The sequence below is a fragment of the Rhinoderma darwinii genome, chromosome 8, assembly GCF_050947455.1.
Source record: "Rhinoderma darwinii isolate aRhiDar2 chromosome 8, aRhiDar2.hap1, whole genome shotgun sequence".
NCBI lineage: Eukaryota > Metazoa > Chordata > Amphibia > Anura > Rhinodermatidae > Rhinoderma > Rhinoderma darwinii.
The window spans coordinates 63,630,257-63,650,367 of NC_134694.1; the positions used below are offsets into that span (position 1 = coordinate 63,630,257).

At 41.8% G+C, this 20,111-nt stretch overlaps 1 protein-coding gene across 2 annotated transcripts in view; it reads right to left on the minus strand.

The window, feature by feature from the left end:
• The window catches only part of TEX11 (testis expressed 11), a 963,534-nt gene that overhangs the window by 383,431 nt on the left and 559,992 nt on the right, over positions 1-20,111 (minus strand). For both annotated transcript variants that reach the window (XM_075835681.1, XM_075835680.1), the window contains exons 16-17: positions 13,420-13,557; positions 5,246-5,348 (exon numbers count right to left, since the gene is read on the minus strand). In XM_075835681.1, the coding sequence (XP_075691796.1) occupies positions 5,246-5,348; positions 13,420-13,557 (241 nt within the window). The remainder of the gene's footprint in view (positions 1-5,245; positions 5,349-13,419; positions 13,558-20,111) is intronic.

Here is a 20,111-nt window from a genome sequence, read left to right on the forward strand (position 1 = left end):
ACCACAGCCGCACTGTGACGCTCCGTACCAAGTCCAACTCACAACTTCCACATCCGTTATATTGGAAGGACAGAACTTGGACACGCCGGTCACTGCTGACAGGTCCTCAATCACGAGGCTGAACTGTGGGTCTCGTCAAGCTCCAGCTGACCACCATCTTCTCTGTCATCTCGACATTAACTATTGTCTAAATGATGAGCTAGAAGAAGAGTTTAATGACAAGTTTATCAAACATCAAGTGATATCAGCATTGACTACATTGCTGGACTGTTGTTTATGTCTCCATTCAAAGACGATGCCAGATCTGAAGATAGATGAGGTTATTGCCTTGGCCTTGCGTTCCCATCTCTTTTCTCTAGCGCTATACCCTCACTCTCCTGGAGTTGTTCCTCTTGTAATAGCAGCGGGGGTATTGGTTCCCTGTCTGTTTTACCGTGTAAGATATTCAAAGAGGGAAGCGCTGTGGAAAACAGATCTCAGGCCAGGAATACGGCCGTCCATGATTAGATGTTACCCCAATGACAGTGTGTGATGTGTAAACATGGGTCAGGTTAATAAAAATGACATGTTGTTTGATGCTGTAGACCTCACCGACTGTGAGGGAAGAGACACAGAATATGTATAGTCTGGGGATAAGAGCAACTGGCAGCTCCTAGTGCTCTGAGACAGCTAGAAAATGGATGACGCAGGGTCTAGAAGGTGTAACACGAGGTCATCTAACTGATAAAGGGGGTGGTATCGATGAATGCCACCGGACGGGACATGATCTTGTTCTCCTGGATTGCAGGAGTTTCATCACTCCAGGGATGTGCTTCCACCCAACATGTATGTCATATATGTGGTTGTAAAGCATATAAGTGGTTGCCACCCAGGAGACCAGGAGTATGCACCCGAGCCAGACCACAACCAGCTACTTAGATAGAGATATTTTATGTTTAAACTTGTAACATGTTTTATTGCAAAAGTATCAGCAGTTAAGAAAACAGCGCAGGATATAAAAGTGCATGAGGTCCAGACCCCCCACCACCCTAAGAACCGAGGTGGGAGGAAACATTCAGAGCCACCTGTTTATGGGACACTAAATGCTTCCATACCTGATAAAGTCATCTGTCAAGTCGTAGAACACCACCAAGATAGATGGTATTGCCCGAATTGTGAAACCTGTAATTCCCTAGATCTTCAGGTGTGTACAGTATGTAACGCTGTGCACTCACCTATTGCTAGACACGTATCCTGAGTATTCATCTCGAGGTGAATGGCACAACGAGGTGCCCTGGCTTAGGGGAGCTAACCAGAACGTAATCTCGGGTGAATATTCGAATACATGGCTAAGCAATTTTATGTTCAAAAGAAGGGAATTGTCAAAAATATTTTAATTATCTTTATATGTGTGAACATATATTGCTTTTGTGAAGGTGATTAGAATATGTTTAAAAGATAACATTTTGCATGGACTCCATCTTGTATGGTAGGCATCCATTTTGGATCATTGGAATCTATATTTTGGCCTGAAGGAGCCATCTTGAGGTTAATAAGTAAAAAGTATATATCAGCAGATGTCTTGAAGCAATTCTATGTTGTGTTCTTGAATTGAATGTTTTATTACTCTTTTAAGGAGCAGATCAAATAGCCTTGGCCGAATGGACAATGGCTGTTTACCATAAGTCAGCCTTGGATTCAGGCCTCTGTTTAATTAATTTAAACTTATCTGTAGTCTCCATTCTCTAGTGAGATAAGAAGTAGAGACAAATTAACTTGTGTATCTGAGATGTGTGTCTTCCCATGGGACAAGGTTCAGGCCACCTGGGGCTTGGAGGGTGAAGAATTATTATAATGCATTGATATAATTCTTATTGGCTGAATCAGAGTCATTATCATATTGTAGATGATTGGCTGAAACCAAAGCCTACACCTTTCCTGTCATTATACCATATGTGGAGTTTTGGGATATTACCATATATAGAATGTTTATGTTTGCAAGTATAAGGTTACCACCTACTCTCATTTTCCTATAAATAAAGATGGATCGCCCCCTGTGGGCAGAGACTGTTTTGAACACCAACCCATGCGTGTTATTGTCTCTCTGGCCGGCCACTCTCTGAACCTCCAGGAGAGAGAATATCATTCAATTTGAAACTCATAGACACATCCTCCTAACACATTTGTCTATCAGTCCTGGACTGCACAAAGACTTTTAGTGAAACACAAGGATTTCCTATAATAAACATGTCAGGAGAGGAGACAGATTCTCTATAAATCTAGTGACTCACCTGTGACGACTCCTCAGATTCTGGTAACTTTTTTCCTCTTCTCTTCTCCATCCGGTCCAGACTTCATGATGACTTCTCCCGGCCATGACCCATTTCTGCAGAATTTGCCACTTAGATGTCTTCTGTTGCTCACTTTTCCAACATTTCTACACCAAAATGATCATGGTGCCACAGACTGTGCCTCTAACTATAATAGCACCAAACACTGCACCCCTGAATATAATTGTGTCAAACACTGTATAGTAAAGCACCACGTGCACAAAGGCCCCTCTATATAGCGTCACACACACAGCCCCCTGTATATAGCGTCACACACACACAGCCCCCCCTGTATATAGCGTCACACACATCCCCCTGTATATAGCGTCACACACATCCCCCTGTATATAGCGTCACACACATCCCCCTGTATATAGCATCACACACATATCCCCCTGTATATAGCATCACACACACATCCCCCTGTATATAGCGTCACACAAATCCCCCTGTATATAGCGTCACACACATCCCCCTGTATATAGCGTCACACACATCCCCCTGTATATAGCGTCACACACATATCCCCCTGTATATAGCATCACACACATATCCCCCTGTATATAGCATCACACATATATCCCCCTGTATATAGCATCACACACATCCCCCTGTATATAGCATCACACACATCCCCCTGTATATAGCGTCACACACATATCCCCCTGTATATAGCATCACACACATATCCCCCTGTATATAGCATCACACATATATCCCCCTGTATATAGCATCACACACATATCCCCCTGTATATAGCATCACACACATATCCCCCTGTATATAGCATCACACACATATCCCCCTGTATATAGCATCACACACACATCCCCCTGTATTTAGCATCACACACATATGCCCCTGTATATAGCATCACACACACATATCCCCCTGTATATAGCATAACACACATATCCCCCTGTATATAGCATCACACACACATCCCCCTGTATATAGCATCACACACACATCCCCCTGTATATAGCATCACACACACATCCCCCTGTATATAGCATCACACACATCCCCCTGTATATAGCATCACACACACATCCCCCTGTATATAGCATCACACACATATCCCCCTGTATATAGCATCACACACACATCCCCCTGTATATAGCATAACACACATATCCCCCTGTATATAGCGTTACACACACATCCCCCTGTATATAGCATCACACACATATCCCCCTGTATATAGCATCACACACATCCCCCTGTATATAGCATCACACACATATCCCCCTGTATATAGCATCACACACATATCCCCCTGTATATAGCGTTACACACACATCCCCCTGTAGATAGCATCACACACACATCCCCCTGTATATAGCATCACACACATATCCCCCTGTATATAGCATCACACACATCCCCCTGTATATAGCATCACACACATATCCCCCTGTATATAGCATCACACACATATCCCCCTGTATATAGCGTTACACACACATTCCCCTGTAGATAGCATCACACACAGCAGTGATGAAGGGAGGGAGTGAGTTATGGAAGAATGAAGGGAGGGATGAACAGATGGAGGGAGTGAGTGATGAAGGGATGGGGGTTTGGAAAAGTACTCACCAGCCTGGAGCGCTGTGTAAAAACTTGACTGGTGGGCGGGCCTTCTTCCCTGCAGATATTCTGCTCATTCACTGTGATAGACGGACCAGATTGGTGGGCGGGGGTCACATGGGCACGACGTCATCAAAGGTCCTTTAGCCTTCAATTCGGAGCACATTTATTTAGAGAGGTAACTTTCACTATCCCGGCTAAGCTCGCCCCGAATTGTTCTGCCTTCACCGTCTCTCTGCAGTGAGTTAGCGCTGCATAGTTTTTACGATTATGTGCAGTTCGGGCAGCAATGGGCCCCCTGAGTGTCTCAGGCCCCCTGAGTGTCTCGGGCCCCGGGCGGCCGCCCGAAACGCCCATATGATGATCCGCTATTGCATACCATACTGGTCGAGCACTGTGCTGTACCAAAGTCGTGTCGTGCTGTATTCCACGTCTGACCTGCTCCTCGTCGCCTGACGTCAACCTGCTACCTAGTCCTAGCCGAGCCTGCCCTGCTGCTGTCTGAACTGCAACAGGTACCTATACGAACTATAGACTTTCAACTGTGCCCTGTTGGCCAGCTGCCTTACAGCCAAGGCGGTACGGCTCAGTGGGTCCACAGACCCTTCGTGACAATCAGCAGTTATTTAATTTATAATTTTGTGATGCACTTGTATTTTTTTATGTACACACTACGTAATATAATTTAATAAAGGTTTTAACTAATGTTTTATGTTTATGCCCATACGTGATGTTAAATTACTTGCTTTACTTTTTTTTGCATTACAATTGGTCTGTATTCATTAAAATTGCATATCCTTGAGCTTAAAAAAAAAAAAAAAAAGAAGGTAACATTTGGGGCTGAAATGTCAATCATTGATGTGCAAAATAAGAAATACCACAGCCTGGACCACAGATGGGTGCAGGCCTCAACAGGACCTGGTCCACGGTCCTCAATACCAGGTAGACAAGAATAGACAAGGAGACAGCACTTCCAATGGATATCAGCTTTAATCACCACGGGTGATTAAAGCTGATATCCATGGGAAGTGATGTCTCCAGGGCCGCCATCAGGAATTTCAGGGACCCATACAGCTAAATTTTTTGGGCCCCCCTTTTACTGCTCACGGGAAAAAGACGCCGACGCCTCGCATTGAAATCAATGGGAGGCATTTTCGGGCCGTTTTTGACGAGTTTTGCGACGCGGCCCCTTACAGAAGTACCCCTAATACCCCCCTGATGGCGGCCCTGGCTGTCTCCTTGTCTAATCATTGATATGCAACTAAAATAAATATTTTTACTTACTGGAATTACTGTTGCCTTCTGCATGCATTGGACATACAATCACAACACATATAACAACTACTTACCATCTAAGAGACAATTTTCTTTAATTGCAATTTTATATAAGATAAAATGAGTAAGTATGCTGTCTATGTCACACTTCTCTGCTGCAATTACTGCCTCCTTTGCCTGCAAATAAATAAATAACGGAGTGACTTTACAGAACGTAGCTCTAGTTTTTTTAAATTTACTAATGTTTTTCTTTTAAACTGCAGAAATATTGTTGATCAGTGATCTCATTAACCCCTTCCTGCCCACACCACATAAATTAATGGGCTAAGGGACTGGTCCTTGTGCCTGCAGCTTGTTAATTTCAGTGCGGTCTTTGATGGCACTAAACACTGTGTGAAGGATGGTTTATTTGCTTATATTCTCTGTATGAAATTACATTATGAATTATCAAGCAGGATGCCGAATTACTAAGATATATATTATATGAAAGTGATTATGATAATGTTTAAATGATTTAGTTTCATGCAGCAGCCATCTTGTCTGGGGTTCCCATCTTGGTTCTTTTGTAGTGAATAGGAAAGTCATTGTTCCTTTAATACAAGTAATGTTGATTTCGTATGTTTTATCTTTGACCTTGGTTCCCATGCGAAGCTTGCAAAGAAGGAACAGGGAGTGAGAAGGGAGGGCCAAAATATGTGTGTGAAGAGAGTCTCCCCCATCTGCACGGGAACATTCTGCCCAATAGAGATAAGGCCACCTGCAAACCTAATGTGTGAAGAATTATAATGATGTATCTGGGATGTATTTTATTGTATGCTTTGTACTGAATAACAAATATTGTCACATTGTCTCTGATTGGTTAACCTCAAGCCTACACCCTTCTGAATTTCAGTATTACAGTTTGAGCTTGGAAATAAACCTTCAGATTAGTATTTTGAGCATATCAGCAGCGTCTGTGTGTTTTCTTCTCCTCTCTCGATATATATCGGTGAAATATCCTAATTAGGATACTGAATAATGGGGCCTGGTCTGAGAGTCTGTTTGGACTCATATAAATTTCAGTCTAATATATTTTGAGCCATTGATTTCCACGACAGTAATGGTGCCGATAAAACCTGGGAGATTGCACGTCTGATAAGCTGTCACTGGAGAGGTCTGGCATTGCATCTGTGAATTACAAAAAAACCGCGGTAGGTAAGGAGCTTATTCTTACACCATTTACACATGTATTGCGTAAGCCTTGGAATCTAGCTGTCAGACGTCACATCTTTTGGACGTGGCCCCTTATTCAGCAGTGGGTTGAAAGATGGATCCAAAAAGGTATGTTGAAGCTTTTTGTGTGATGAAGGATTGCAGGTGTGTACGTGATCTTAAACTGTTGATATGAAAGACATGAGAGAATTTTTTCAAGCAATTACATTGTTAACCAGAAAAAATTGTGAGAAGTGTAAAACCTCCCCCTTTGGAATGCAGTGACGTAGCGCATGGCGGAGAGAAGTCGTAACTCACATGTGAGGTGGGCTATTTACCGGAAATCGCCCTACTGCTCTTCGACCATGGGGTCAGGAGGAAGTGAGACAAAAATGCTTTGGGGCACGGGTCCCGGCCATCATTATAGTAGAATGAGCAAAAGGAGCTGGGGCTTTAATTGTAAAGTATGTGAAGGCAAAATAACACACTGTAAAACAATTTTTGAAGAGCCTGGCAGCTGTAAGATGGATTTTTGCATGTGATAAATAGAATGGTTTGTGGAAAGTTGAGAAGTTAAAAGGACAAAGTAGGTGATTACAGGTGGTTACAAGTAAGTTGATGTGAGAAAGAACAATTTAAATACAGGTGTAAATTTTTTATTGGAAAAGTGAAGAAAACGGAGCAGCCGGATACATTGCAGTGACTAATGTGGGTCAGAACGGGGGGAGTGTAATGTGAATGGGTGCGATGTGACATCTGTGTGATGTGTGAGACATGTGTGTAATGTAACATGTGTGAAGTTTGAAACTAGTGGCCACAATAAAGCAGTATACAATATATTGTATGTTCTTATCTTTAACAGCAGTAATGTCTAAAAATTTTTGTATTTTGTGTATGGGGTTAAAATCAGTTCCACTCCTTAATGGAATGTGTCTTATTTTTGCGCACCCGCTGTCGTCTGTAACTACACCAAGCTGGATCTGTCTGTAAAAAGATAAAAGTTACACAGCACATTTATGTGTTATGATGCGATAAGATTTAATGTTGGAATGTTTTGATGTTGATTCAATTAAATTAAAATACAGATATTGTGAGACACGGGCTCTTGAAAATGTATGTGCCCCCACTGTTCCCTATTCGTATATATAGGTTATTGGTTTGCAGTAATTAATATTACCAGATATATTATTTTCTGTGTTATTGAATAACTAATTACAATTGTTTTGTTTTTGCTTTCACACATGAGTCACGTGCTATAGTGCAGCCTAAATGTTATTTTTGAAAATGTGAGATGTTTTATAGGTAAATGATTGCAAGTAATTTTAAAGATAAAATTTATTTTTGTCAGGAGAAAGTCATTTTTGTTCCAGGCTGTTGTGTATTACAGGGGGTTAAACTAGTGCCCCTCAGATAGAGTGCCCAACTTTATTATGTTGAGATATGTAGTTTTGAACTCTGATACATTTATTTCGCAGAGTCCAAATAGGAGGGAGTAGTGATGGGACTGATCAGGTAGTTTTGTTTTGTGTTTTATTTTGTTTTGAATTAATGAATTTGGTTCTAGGAGTTCTACAAAATGTGTATGAGACCCCAATGAGTAATCCAGATTAAATATGTATGACAGTAACCTACATTTTTAGGTATTTCTGTATAGATGGTTCCAGATCCTTCCAGAACGGTGAATATAGCACTGGGTATGCTGTGCTGTGGTCTCCACCCAATATGAGGTATTGTGTAAAAGACCATCCCCCTCCAGCAAATTTACACAGGAGGCGAGGAGACGTCACCCACAGATGAGTATTTACAGATTTAGATGGGGGAGAAGGCAAAACAAAAAAAAAATTGTCTGAACATTGTTTATTTTATGCCAGATTTCAGTAACATAGTTTGTTTGTTTTTGTATTAATCAGGTATTTACAGGACCTGGTGGGGGTGGGATTTACAAGTGTTCTGGATTATCAGATGAATGTGGAAAAATAAAACTCCACCCTTTTGAAATGTTCTATCTATATGTGACATGGGTTTCCAATCTAAATTTGTAATGTAGAGATACTTCATCATATACAGTATGTACAAGACAGGATACGAGGCACAAGGTAAATTATCCGGAAACCGCTCTCACCTTCTTGTTCATCTCAAGGAACGGAGCTGGAGGTGCTCGCTGAGGCTGTAACCTGGCAGAAGGTAAGACGGCCGACATTTACACTGACTCTAGGTACGCTTTTGGCATCGCCCACAATTATGGGCCCATTGGTAGTAGGAATTTTATTGGATCATCTGGTAAGCCAATTGAGAGAGCAAGAGAAGACAGAACTGACAACAAGAGTATGTGCAGCCAGGTATCAGTAAATTGGCTTGTCCTTGGATACAATAATGCCACCGCTAGGTTTGTAGCAGCCTGCATGATGTGCGCACGGCATGACATAGGTAAAACAGCAAAGGTACCTGTGAAAAGAGCAGCCCGGCCAGATTACCCGTCCCAGCGACTGCAGAACATACAACTACCCGAGGTAGAAGTGTATGAAAATGGGCTCGTGTGTGTAGACCTGTTCTCAGGGGGCCTGAATCCCGGCCGGTATCTTCAGGGGAATAGTTTTTATCCCAAGTATTGAACTGGTGTTTGTACAATGATAAGATGTCAGCAGTTCTCCAGATGTTATCCCAAAGTTGGTTTGTTTAATAACTGTATTCAAGAAGTGTTGTGGGAATATTAAATACTGAGGTTAAGTTTTATGTAAAGTTCTGGATCAACCTTAGCATTGGACTATTGGAGGCATGCGTCAGATAAAAGGTACAGAAGTGGAATATTCCCATTTGAAAACATTTTTATTTATTTATTTTTTGTTGTTGTTATTGTGAAAGGAAAATTTTGTGCAGTGTATGTGTGTATATATATATATATATATATATATATATAAAGAAGAAAAATGAGTTTGCATGTATCACTTCTAGTTATTGCTCAATGTGAACGTTTGATGCAAAGATGTTATTTGTTAATGTTTTTCTTCAAATTAATTATTTGATTAAGATCAATTAATGTTTATACAATGAAAAAGCTTGTTCTCCACAGGAAGAGTTCAACTGGTAGCAGAAGGCGTGAGAACCAGATTCTAACAGAATGTGGACGGATAAGGGAAGGTGAACCGGTAGCACCCAAGGCACTCTTGATAGTACTTTTATTGATAGCGTGACCTCACATATGCCCCAAGACTGCAAGGATTGATTTGGTAAGATCTAATTGGTATGTCCCAGGCTTTACAGCTGTCGCTGCTAAATTCTGTTAGAGCTGTTTGATTTGCCTACAGAACAGTCCTGGCAGACCGGTGCCAACCTTATCATACCCGCCTCCCACAAAGAGAACCGACCTTGAGAGGCCTTCCCATGCAATACAAATTAGAGTAAGACAAATTGGTTTGCGACATTTGTCAGATAAACATGTGGAATCTGTGTATATTTTTGTGAGTTGGAGATGTTCCAGGCAATCAGCTCAGATCAAGGTACAAATCCTGCTGGAAAGTGTGACACCAAGTGCAAATGAAATGTACCCAGTAATCACACATCTTCTAGATGCCATGTCCATTGGAACAGAGAAGTTTTTCTTATATAAAGTTGTTTGTTTTTAGTTTAAGGGCCTGACATTGTTATTGTATATACTTAGAACAACTTTTATATTACGTAGATGTTATCACCAGATTAGTATTTATTTTAACAATTGACAATGGTTGGGGGTCCCCAGCAAGTGCCAGTAAATATTAACTAAAAGACTTTTAACACGATGAATTCCATCACTGAGATGCGGCAGGCGCAGCCGGAGCCAGTACAACGCGTATATAATGAACTGACGGCAATGTCACAATTCCAAGCAGCCGTCCAGACAAGTAACTTACTGGAGGAAGAGGACAGATGCGGAGGGTTTGTGGTAGTCACAATAAAACTCCACTAATCCGCCTACGTGAGATCTCACCCCAGGCTCACAGCATGAGGTGCTATGTACAGTCCGGTGACGTATACTAAAAGAGACGGTGTCGGACAGATGAGAAGGACCTAACCAAGTCCTGATGACATCAGCAAAGTTCAAAGTAAAGACCAAAGACCTGAGTGAATCCGTCAGCAGTATCAAGTGTTTTAATCAGAAGACAGGAGAAGAAGAGGACGATAATGTACAGGACTTGTCAATACACTGATGGGACCCCATACCCAAGCCGGACATTGGTGATGGCATCATATTAGTTGTGGCCCTATTGATATCTGTAATTTAATATGAGAAAAAGGGGGGTTTGTGAAGGATGGTTTATTTGCTTATATTCTCTGTATGAAATTACATTATGAATTATCAAGCAGGATGCCGAATTACTAAGATATGTATTATGTGAAAGTGATTATGATAATGTTTAAATGATTTAGTTTCGTGCAGCAGCCATCTTATTCCGGAGTTCCCATCTTGGTTCTTTTGTAGTGAATAGGAAAGTCATTGTTCCTTTAATACAAGTAATGTTGATTTCGTATGTTTTATCTTTGACCTTGGTTCCCATGCGAAGCTTGCAAAGAAGGAACAGGGAGTGAGAAGGGAGGGCCATAATATGTGTGTGAAGAGAGTCTCCCCCATCTCCATGGGAACATTCTGCCCAAGAGAGATAAGGCCACCGGCAAACCTAATGTGTGAAGAATTATAATGATGTATCTGGGATGTATTTTATTGTATGCTTTGTACTGAATAACAAATATTGTCACATTGTCTCTGATTGGTTAACCTCAAGCCTACACCCCTTCTGAATTTCAGTATTACAGTTTGAGCTTGGAAATAAACCTTCAGAGGAGTATTTTGAGCATATCAGCAGCATCTGTGTGTTTTCTTCTCCTCTCTCGATATATATCGGTGAAATATCCTAATTAGGATACTGAATAATGGGGCCTGGCCTGAGAGTCTGTTTGGACTCGTATAAATTTCAGTTTAATATATTTTGAGCCATTGATTTCCATGACAACTGCAATCAGCAGAATCGGTCTATCACACTGACAGCCCGATCCTGTATTGTGATAGGGAACTGAAATATTCAATTCCCGGTCACAAGAAACCCTAAAACCAGCGCTCATATTGTGCACTGTATTCTTGAATGCGGAAGTCGCCACAGGGAACACACAATGTCTTCCCTGCTAACCTGTGACCCTATAGAAAAAAAAAAAAATGTTGCTTCATTTTGTTGGAATGTGCTGTTCAAACTTTTGTGTTTATGTCATTCTGTTGCTTAGGCATGAATATGTTCCTGTCAGGCAGAATGTAGGCTACGCCAAACATAAAATAATTACCCCCAGCTACCAATTTTAGTCTGTTCTTTGTTGCCAGCCTGGTCTACTTTTGCGCCTTTACTATAAAATCGCTGTACTTAGATAATAATTATCTATGTACAGATGCTTTATCTAAAGCTAAGGGAGGGAAATATTTAAAACAGAAATATGATTTTTGTTCTCTGCGCTATAGCGATGTCATACATTACACAATATACACATATTTTACATCGCTATTTCCAGGAGAATAAGAGGATTATTATTTGGGGTAAAAATTATTCATTGAACAAACCACCTTAAAATATAGCATGAAAAAATTGGGAAAACAGTGTTTTTTTCCTAAAAAAAGACCTTCAATATTAATGGATGTCGGCTCCAAGTTTAAATTAAAAGAAAGCCCTATGTGTCCCACAAAAACAAGAAACAAAAAATGTTGGGGTAGAGTAATAAACAAAAAAAATAAAAAATTCACCTTTCGGCCTCCTTTACATATGCACATTTTTTATGGCAATTTAAACTGCATCAAAAAACTCTTCTTGAAAATGCTAGCGTTATTAAAATGTAACATGCAGTTTTTAAGGCGTTTTAAGTGTCATTTTTGATTTGGTGTTATTTAGCACATGCTTTTTTTCTGGCGTTTTTAAGTCTGAAAAAGAAGCCTATGGTAAAAACGCCTGAGAAAACACTATACCCAGAATATGCTGTGTTTGGAATAAAATGCCACCGACCACAAAATAACTTCAGAAACGCGACAAACCAAAACGCAGTTGTGTGTAGTAATGTGATATTTTACTATAAACTTTAATGCAACATATGGCGGCACTAAAAAAAAAAAATTATAAAAAAACTTTGAGAAAAGCGCCATCAAAAACGTACAAAAATTGAGCAAAGCGCTGCGTTTGAATCCAGCCAAAGAATGCATCATTCCAAAGATAACATTTTGCTCTGTTCATTAAGGCCCAAAACACCCCCAGTCATGAAAGGATTAAGGCTTAGGTTACATCTGTGTCATGGTTTATGTATTTAACGGAAACCAGGACACAGTATGTGAGCCATTGTATGGACGGAAACTACTTGCCCCTGATGGACCACTTTGACTTATAATGGGGTCCGTCGGGTTGTGCCGTGATGTCAATTGTTATGACTGGAAAAATAGCATTGCTTGCAGTACTATTTTTCCTGTCAAATATGATGGAATCTACAATGCAGCCTCCAAAGCAGATGTGAACAAAGCCTTCTTTTTTTTTTTTTCATAATCTAGATTTTTATTGTAGAGTTTTTCATATACAAAAGAAAACAAGCCAAAAGCACAGCTCTGAAAACATACATATCAGTACTAACGGCATTACTCATAGGAAAGACATTGGTATGCTTAGGCATATTTCCTTCATACAGTATCGAATACATTCACAAAACATATGATATGCAAGTAACAGACCCAAAATCGTCACATCGTAAAATTAGAACCAAGAACACTGTGTATGTTTTGTGACAACTCCCAGAGCAAAACAAAGCCTTCTTAAAGCAAATTAAATAAGTTGTTTTTTTTTTATATATAATTTGCAGAAACATGCAAAAAAATAGAATAAACTAGCAAAGTATTGACTTAAATGCATTAATTGTTCAGTTGAGCATGATAATAAATATATTTTTTTTAAAATATTTCCTTCAAAATCTAAACTGGGCAATAGGCAAAATATTTAAAAAATATAAAATTTTATGGATCAAACCATGGCAGTTTGAAAAAAACATTGTGCATTGATTTCCTGACCTTAGATAGCTCATTGAGGTATAGAAAACAGGAGGCCCGATTCCTCAACAGTTTAGCAAGGTTGGGATCACTCTGGTTTGCATCATAAAAGCTAAGAGAATAGTTGTACCATTGTAATGCTTCAGCATAGTTTTTGGTCTGTGGATTAAAATAAAAATTTTCAGTAGCATGCTTTACTGTTCCATTTCAATAGTTTATTTTTATTTATTACAAAAGCAAAATTGTGATTAACTATTAACTGTCAGCATCACACCATAATGTTTATACCTAGTAAACTCATACATTGTGAATGCAACAGGAAGATTAGCAGGCCCCGAACTGTATAAAGCTACATTCACACGACAGTGAAAAATGGTCGTCTGATGGCCGTTTTTTTAACGGCCGTCAAACGGCGGTTTTCAGAACGATGAGGTTCTATGGGTGTATTCACAATGCTGTTTTTTAAACAGCCCCTGAATACTGGCCGTCAAAATATAGAATATGTTTTTTTTTTTGGCTGTTTTCACGGTCTGACGGCTTGCATAGAAGTCAACGAATCAGTTTTTAACTCCCTGGGCACAGCACTACTTTTAAGCGCTGAAGCCCGGGGAAGCCCTTGAGGTCACAGTCATTATATATGGACAGTAATGTAACAGATTTCAACTATGGAGTCCCCAGACAAAACATTGCAAGCTCTTTAGCTGGGGACTCCTGTCTTGGGAAAGCCCTTGATGTCACTGTCCATACATGGGCTCCTCCTTTATGGAATCCCCGTCCAGAGTGTTGCCGACCTTCTGGTAGGGGATTCCACTCCAGGAGAAGCTCCTGGCGTCACTATCTAAATATGGACAGTGACATCAGGGGCTACTCATGGAGCGGAATACCCAGCCAGAAAGTGGCGGATGCTTTGACTGGGGACTCCGCTCCTAGAGAGAGCCCCAATGGCACTATCTACAGGGTGGCGTATGTGTACCACTATCTACAGGAGGTGTATGGCACTATCTACATGGGCACTGTGGCACTATCTACAGGGTACACTGACGCTATCTACATAGGCACTGTGTGGCACTATCTACATGGGTACTTTGGCACTATATGGGCACAGGCACTTTATATGTGGGCACTGTGGCACTATGTGGTACTATGTGAGCATTGGCATTACAGGGGCATTGCGGCACTATCTACATGGGCACTGTGGGGTTTACAGGGGTTAGGACAAGAAAAAAAAAACATCCTGACAAATTAAATCTATCCATTTTTAAAACGGCCATGAAAAACGGATAACAAACAGCCATTAGGCTACATTCACACGATAGTGAAAAACGGCCATGTGACTTCCACAGAAGTCAATGGATCAGTTTTTACCGGACACTTTTTTAGGAAATAATCCTTGTAACGGCTGGTAAAAACTGAGCCTGGGCGGGGACTCCCTGCACATAGCGCTACTTTGAGCGTTGAGCCCAGGGAAGCCCTTGACATTACTAGCTCTTGTCCATATAAGGACAGTGAAGTCAGGGATTTCAACAATGGAATCCCCAACCAGAGCATCACAAGAGTCTGGTCAGGGACTTCTGTCTTGTAGATAGCACCCCCATGTAGACAGCACTCCCCTGCCTGAAGATAGCACCACTGTGGCTTACTGTAGGAGTGGAATCCCCGGCGGCCAGACCCCGCTATGGCAGGGGATTCCACTCCAGGAGAATCCCCCGGTGTCACTATCCATATATGGACAGTGACGTCAAGGTATTACTTCTGAAGCAGAATCCCAGGCCCGCCCTGGCACGGGATTTGGCTCTTGGAGAAGCCCCCCACCATCAGTATCCATTCCACTCCTACAGTGGAACTATCTACAGGGGAGGGGGTGGCATCTACGAAGGGTGTGCTATCTACAGAGGGTGTGCTATCTACAGGGTACACTAGCGCTACCTACATGGGCACAGTGGCACTATCTACAGGGGACACTGGCACTATCTACAATGGGCACTGTAGCAATATGTGGCCACTATGTCACTTTATATGTGGGCACTGTGGTACTATGTGGGCACTATATATGTGGACACTGTGTCACTATCTACAGTGGGCACTGTGGTACTATCTACTGGGACATTGCGGCACTATCTGCATAGGCACTGTGGTGTTTTCAGGGGGTTGGGACAAAAAAAACTGCCAAATGAAATCCATCCTTTTTTTTTTTTTAAAGGCCATCAAAAACAATTGGCAAACGGATGACAAACGGCCAATAAAGAAACGGACAGATGGACTGGAAATGGATGAAAATTTATCAGTGGATCAGTTTTTAATGGCCATTTTATTTCACTATCGTGTGAACGTAGTCTTAAATACGGACAGATGGACTGGAAATGGATGAAAATTTGGAGACACACTGACGCAAAATGGCCATGAAAATCTGACAGTTGATTTATTTTTAATGGCCATTTTATTTCACTGTCGTGTGGATGTAGCCTTAGGCCGGATTTACACGAGCGTGTGCGTTTTGCGTGCGCAAAAGGTACTTAACAGCTTCGTGTGTCAGCCGCGTATGATGCGAGGCTGCGTGATTTTCGCGCAGCCGCCATCATTATGACACTCTGTATGTTTGTGAAAAGAAAAGCACGTGGTGCTTTTCTGTTTTCATTCATACTTTTTACTGCTGTTGCGTGAATCACGCGCGTCACACGGAAGTGCTTCCGTGTGCTGCGTGTGATTTTCACGCACCCATTGACTTCAATGGGTGCATGATGTGCGAACAACACACAAATATAGGACATGTCATGAGTTTTACGCATTAAAAACTAATTAGCTGTCAGTTTTTCATGGCTATTTTGCATCAGTGTGTCTCCAAAATTTCATCCATTTCCAGTCCGTCTATCTGTTTTTAATGGTCGTTTGACATCCGGTTTGCATCAGTTTTTCATGGCCGTTAAAAAAAACTGATGAATTTCATTTGTCAGGCTTTTTTTGTCCTAACCCCCTGAAAACACTCAAAGGAAGGTCATTGTCATGATAGTTTCACAGACCCCCTGTATATGATGCCACACAGATCCCCTGAAGATGATGCCACACAGACCCCCCTGTAGATGCCACAGACACACACACACACACACACACACACACACACACACACACACACACACACCTCTCAGAGAAAGCACCACCCCTCCCTGTAGTAAATCTTCCAGGACTGTCCCTGTATATTCAGGACAGTCCCGAAAAATTCACTACAGTTGACAAAAATGCCCCCTGTACTAGCACCACACTACCCTTGTAGTGAGCGCAACAATACCCGACATATAATTCCACCAAAATCCCTACATACTCACCCATACAGCGCCAACTACTTTACATGTGGCCTCTCATCTTCACGGGTTCTGCAAAGGCGGCGCGATGATGTCATCTCGTCACCTTCGCAGAACCCGTGAGACTAGAGACCACCCCTGAAGAGGACGGTGCTGCATCGGTGAGTATGTGTGATCGTGCCACCGATAGCCAGCAAGGGAACCAATAGTACCACTGCCTCAAACCCCCATGTCACAGATCGGTTTTTAACGATTGATACAAACGGATCCATTGACTTCTACGGGAGCCGGATCATTTTGCATTAGTGTATCTCTAAATTGTCATCCATTTCCAGTCCGTCTGTCGTTTTTTAATGGCCGTTAAAAAAACTGATGTATTTAATTTGTCAGACATTTTTTGTCCCAACCCCCTGAAAACACCCGAAGGAAGGTCACATGTTCACCTAGACACTATTTACAGCTTCCCTGTATATGCCACAGCCTTCCTGTAGATACTACACGGCCCCCTGTATATGATGCCACACAGCCTCGCTGTATATGATGCCACACAGCCGCCTGTAGATTATGCCACACAGCCCCCTGTAGATTATGCCACACAGCCTTCCTGTAGATTATGCCACACAGCCTCCCTGTAGATTATGCCACACAGCCTCCCTGTAGATTATGCCACACAGCCTCCCTATAGATTATGCCACACAGCCTCCCTCTAGATTATGCCACACAGCCTCCCTGTAGATTATGCCACACAGCCACGCTGTAGATTATGCCACACAGCCCTACACACTCACCAATGCATCACCGTCTTCTACAGGTGTGGTCGCTAGTCTTCACGTGTGAACTCTCATCTTCACGGGATCTGCACAGGCGGCGCAATGACGTCATCGCCTCGCCTTTGCAGAACCCGTGAAGACTAGAGACCACACCTGAACTAGAGGGTGCTGCATTGGAGTGTGTAGGGCATTCAGCGTCATCGTGCCTCCGATAGCCAGCAAGGGAGCCAATAGTTCCCTTGCCTCTTGAATCCCCATGTCACAGATCCGTTTTTAACGGTTGTTACATGTATTGACGGCCATTAAAAACGGACCCATTGACTTCTATGGGGCCGTCTGGTCATGAAAACGGCCAAAAATAAGACATGTCCTATTTTTTGATGGACAATATTCACGGGCCTTTAAAAAAACGGCCATGTGAATACACCCACAGAACATCATTGTTCTGAAAACTGCCGAGTGGCAGCCGTTCAAGAAACGACCGTCACACAGCCGTTTTTCACGGTCGTGTGAATGTAGCCTAAGTTGATCAGTTTTTAGTGGCCAATTTTTTTCACGGTCATGTGAATGTAGCATAAAAGGGGCCAGGGACTGCGGAGATAGTGAAGAGTTAATTCAGTGTAGCAGTTTGGTGAAAGGGAAGGGATGGGAGAAATTATAGAATTTTGATTTACACACATTGATCCAGAGGGAGGTTTAAAAAAATAACATTAAATTAAGTAAATAAATATAAAAATTAACCATAAGGCATTAACCAATCTTTCCTAATAAGTAAAAATTCCCTCCTGATCCCAAGTGGCAATCTGTCTGGATCAACATTCAAACAAGAATTCTATACATTGACATAGGCGCTGATAATTTTTTGTTCTAAGAAATTATCTAAACCTTTTTTGAAGCCATCTACTGTTCCTGCTGTGACCAGCTCCTATGGTAGGCTATTCCACAGAATCACAGTTATTATAGTAAAGAAGGCTTGTCGCCTCTGGAGATTGAACCTTTTTTTCCTCCAGATGGGAATCCCCCCCTTTAGCTGAAAAGCTAAAAACCAGAGAGAGCCATGGTTGGATGCACCTTCATTGCTTGGGAAACAGGACGATGAGCGGCTTGCCTCCCAGTCGAAGGATAGCTACACGTTGGTGACTACGGTTGCAGAGCCTCCAGCTGAGACAGCGACTTCTGGTGAGTTGACAGTGGTTGGCCCTTACCCAGTAAAGATGTTAAATTAATTTCTGCTTTAAAGTTTTTTTTAAATCTACATTTGAAAGTCTTTCACTTGTGCTACCCCACAGGTTGCTACCCCTGGGGGGACTAATCCTCCACCTAAACGGTCTGTACATCTAATGGGTTTGACATTTCGTGGCTCTTTATTTTGTGAAGTTGCGTCGATTGGTATTCACTTGTGTGCAGATACCAGGAAGATAGTTAAGCAAGAGTATGTAAAAAATTGGTCGTTGGTTTTCATAGAACAAGCGAGAAATAAAGGGTTTTCGAAAAAAAGTTCAGAACGAAGAGCTCGAGTTGTCAGGACCTTCGGTTCTGACTCATGTCGTCTTCAAGCAATTTCCTAAAAGATTCGGTGAGCTTTTTGTTTACTAGGATACTATTTTTAGTGCCTACAAGCTGCACTGTGATTCGGCATAGTGGCGTTATGATGAAGAATTTATCGCTTAGCTTTGTGCACCACTATTGGTTGGGCCACTAAGGCGACCGATAATTGGATACAATTGATGTCTCAGTGCCCTGCTCTTTCTTTACAGTTGGGAACCGTGGGATGCTGGGATTTCTTGGTCCCCCGGCCAACCGCTCCGATGGAGCATGCTGGCAGTTTAATGATGAACACTGCCGTTTCTACACTACCTGCAAGTTTTAGGCATGAATGCTCCATTTGCAGGGGAGTACACTCGGCGATCTGCTGCTTCCTTAAATGTAAGCAGTCAGCCCATGTGGAGCAGACAACACCGGTGCACGTGAAGTGACAGTGGCTCGTACTCCATCCCAAGAAATGGGAGGCAAATCTGCTCAGTGACAGTTTTGAGTTAGGATTGTTCATTCCTTTTGTTTCCAGTCCTACCTTTTTTTTTTATCTGGTAATCTCAAGTCCATTTGCGAAAATGAGTCTGTAGTGAGAGTAAATATTAGGAAAAAAGATTGAACACGGTAGAACGGCCGGCCCCTTTCTGGAACCACCGTTCCATAATTTGAGAGGTTCCCCTTTTGGTGTGGTTCCAAAGAAAAAGGAGAGGAAATATCGTTGGATTCACAATTTATCCTTTCCTAAGGAGATCTCAAGTCAATAATTTGGTCAATAATAGTGGTCTAATAAGGAGGAAACTGCGGTTTCCTACATGTCTTTTGACAAGACTGTCTTTTTGATTAAAAAGGCAGGAAAAGGAGCATTTTTGGCTAAGTCTGATATAGAATTTGCGTTTTGATTGCTGACGGTTCCCCCAGAGTGTTTCCATTTGCTAGGTTGTCCGTTATTACTATGTCAATATCTGCCTCCCAATGGGGTGTTCTATCTCCTGTTCCTATTTTGAAATATTTAGCTCTACTGGAATGGACTGTCAGACTCCTTTTTCATCTATTCTTCATTATTTAGAGGATTTCTTGTTTGTTGGCTCTCCTACTTGTCTTTTGTGGTTAGATT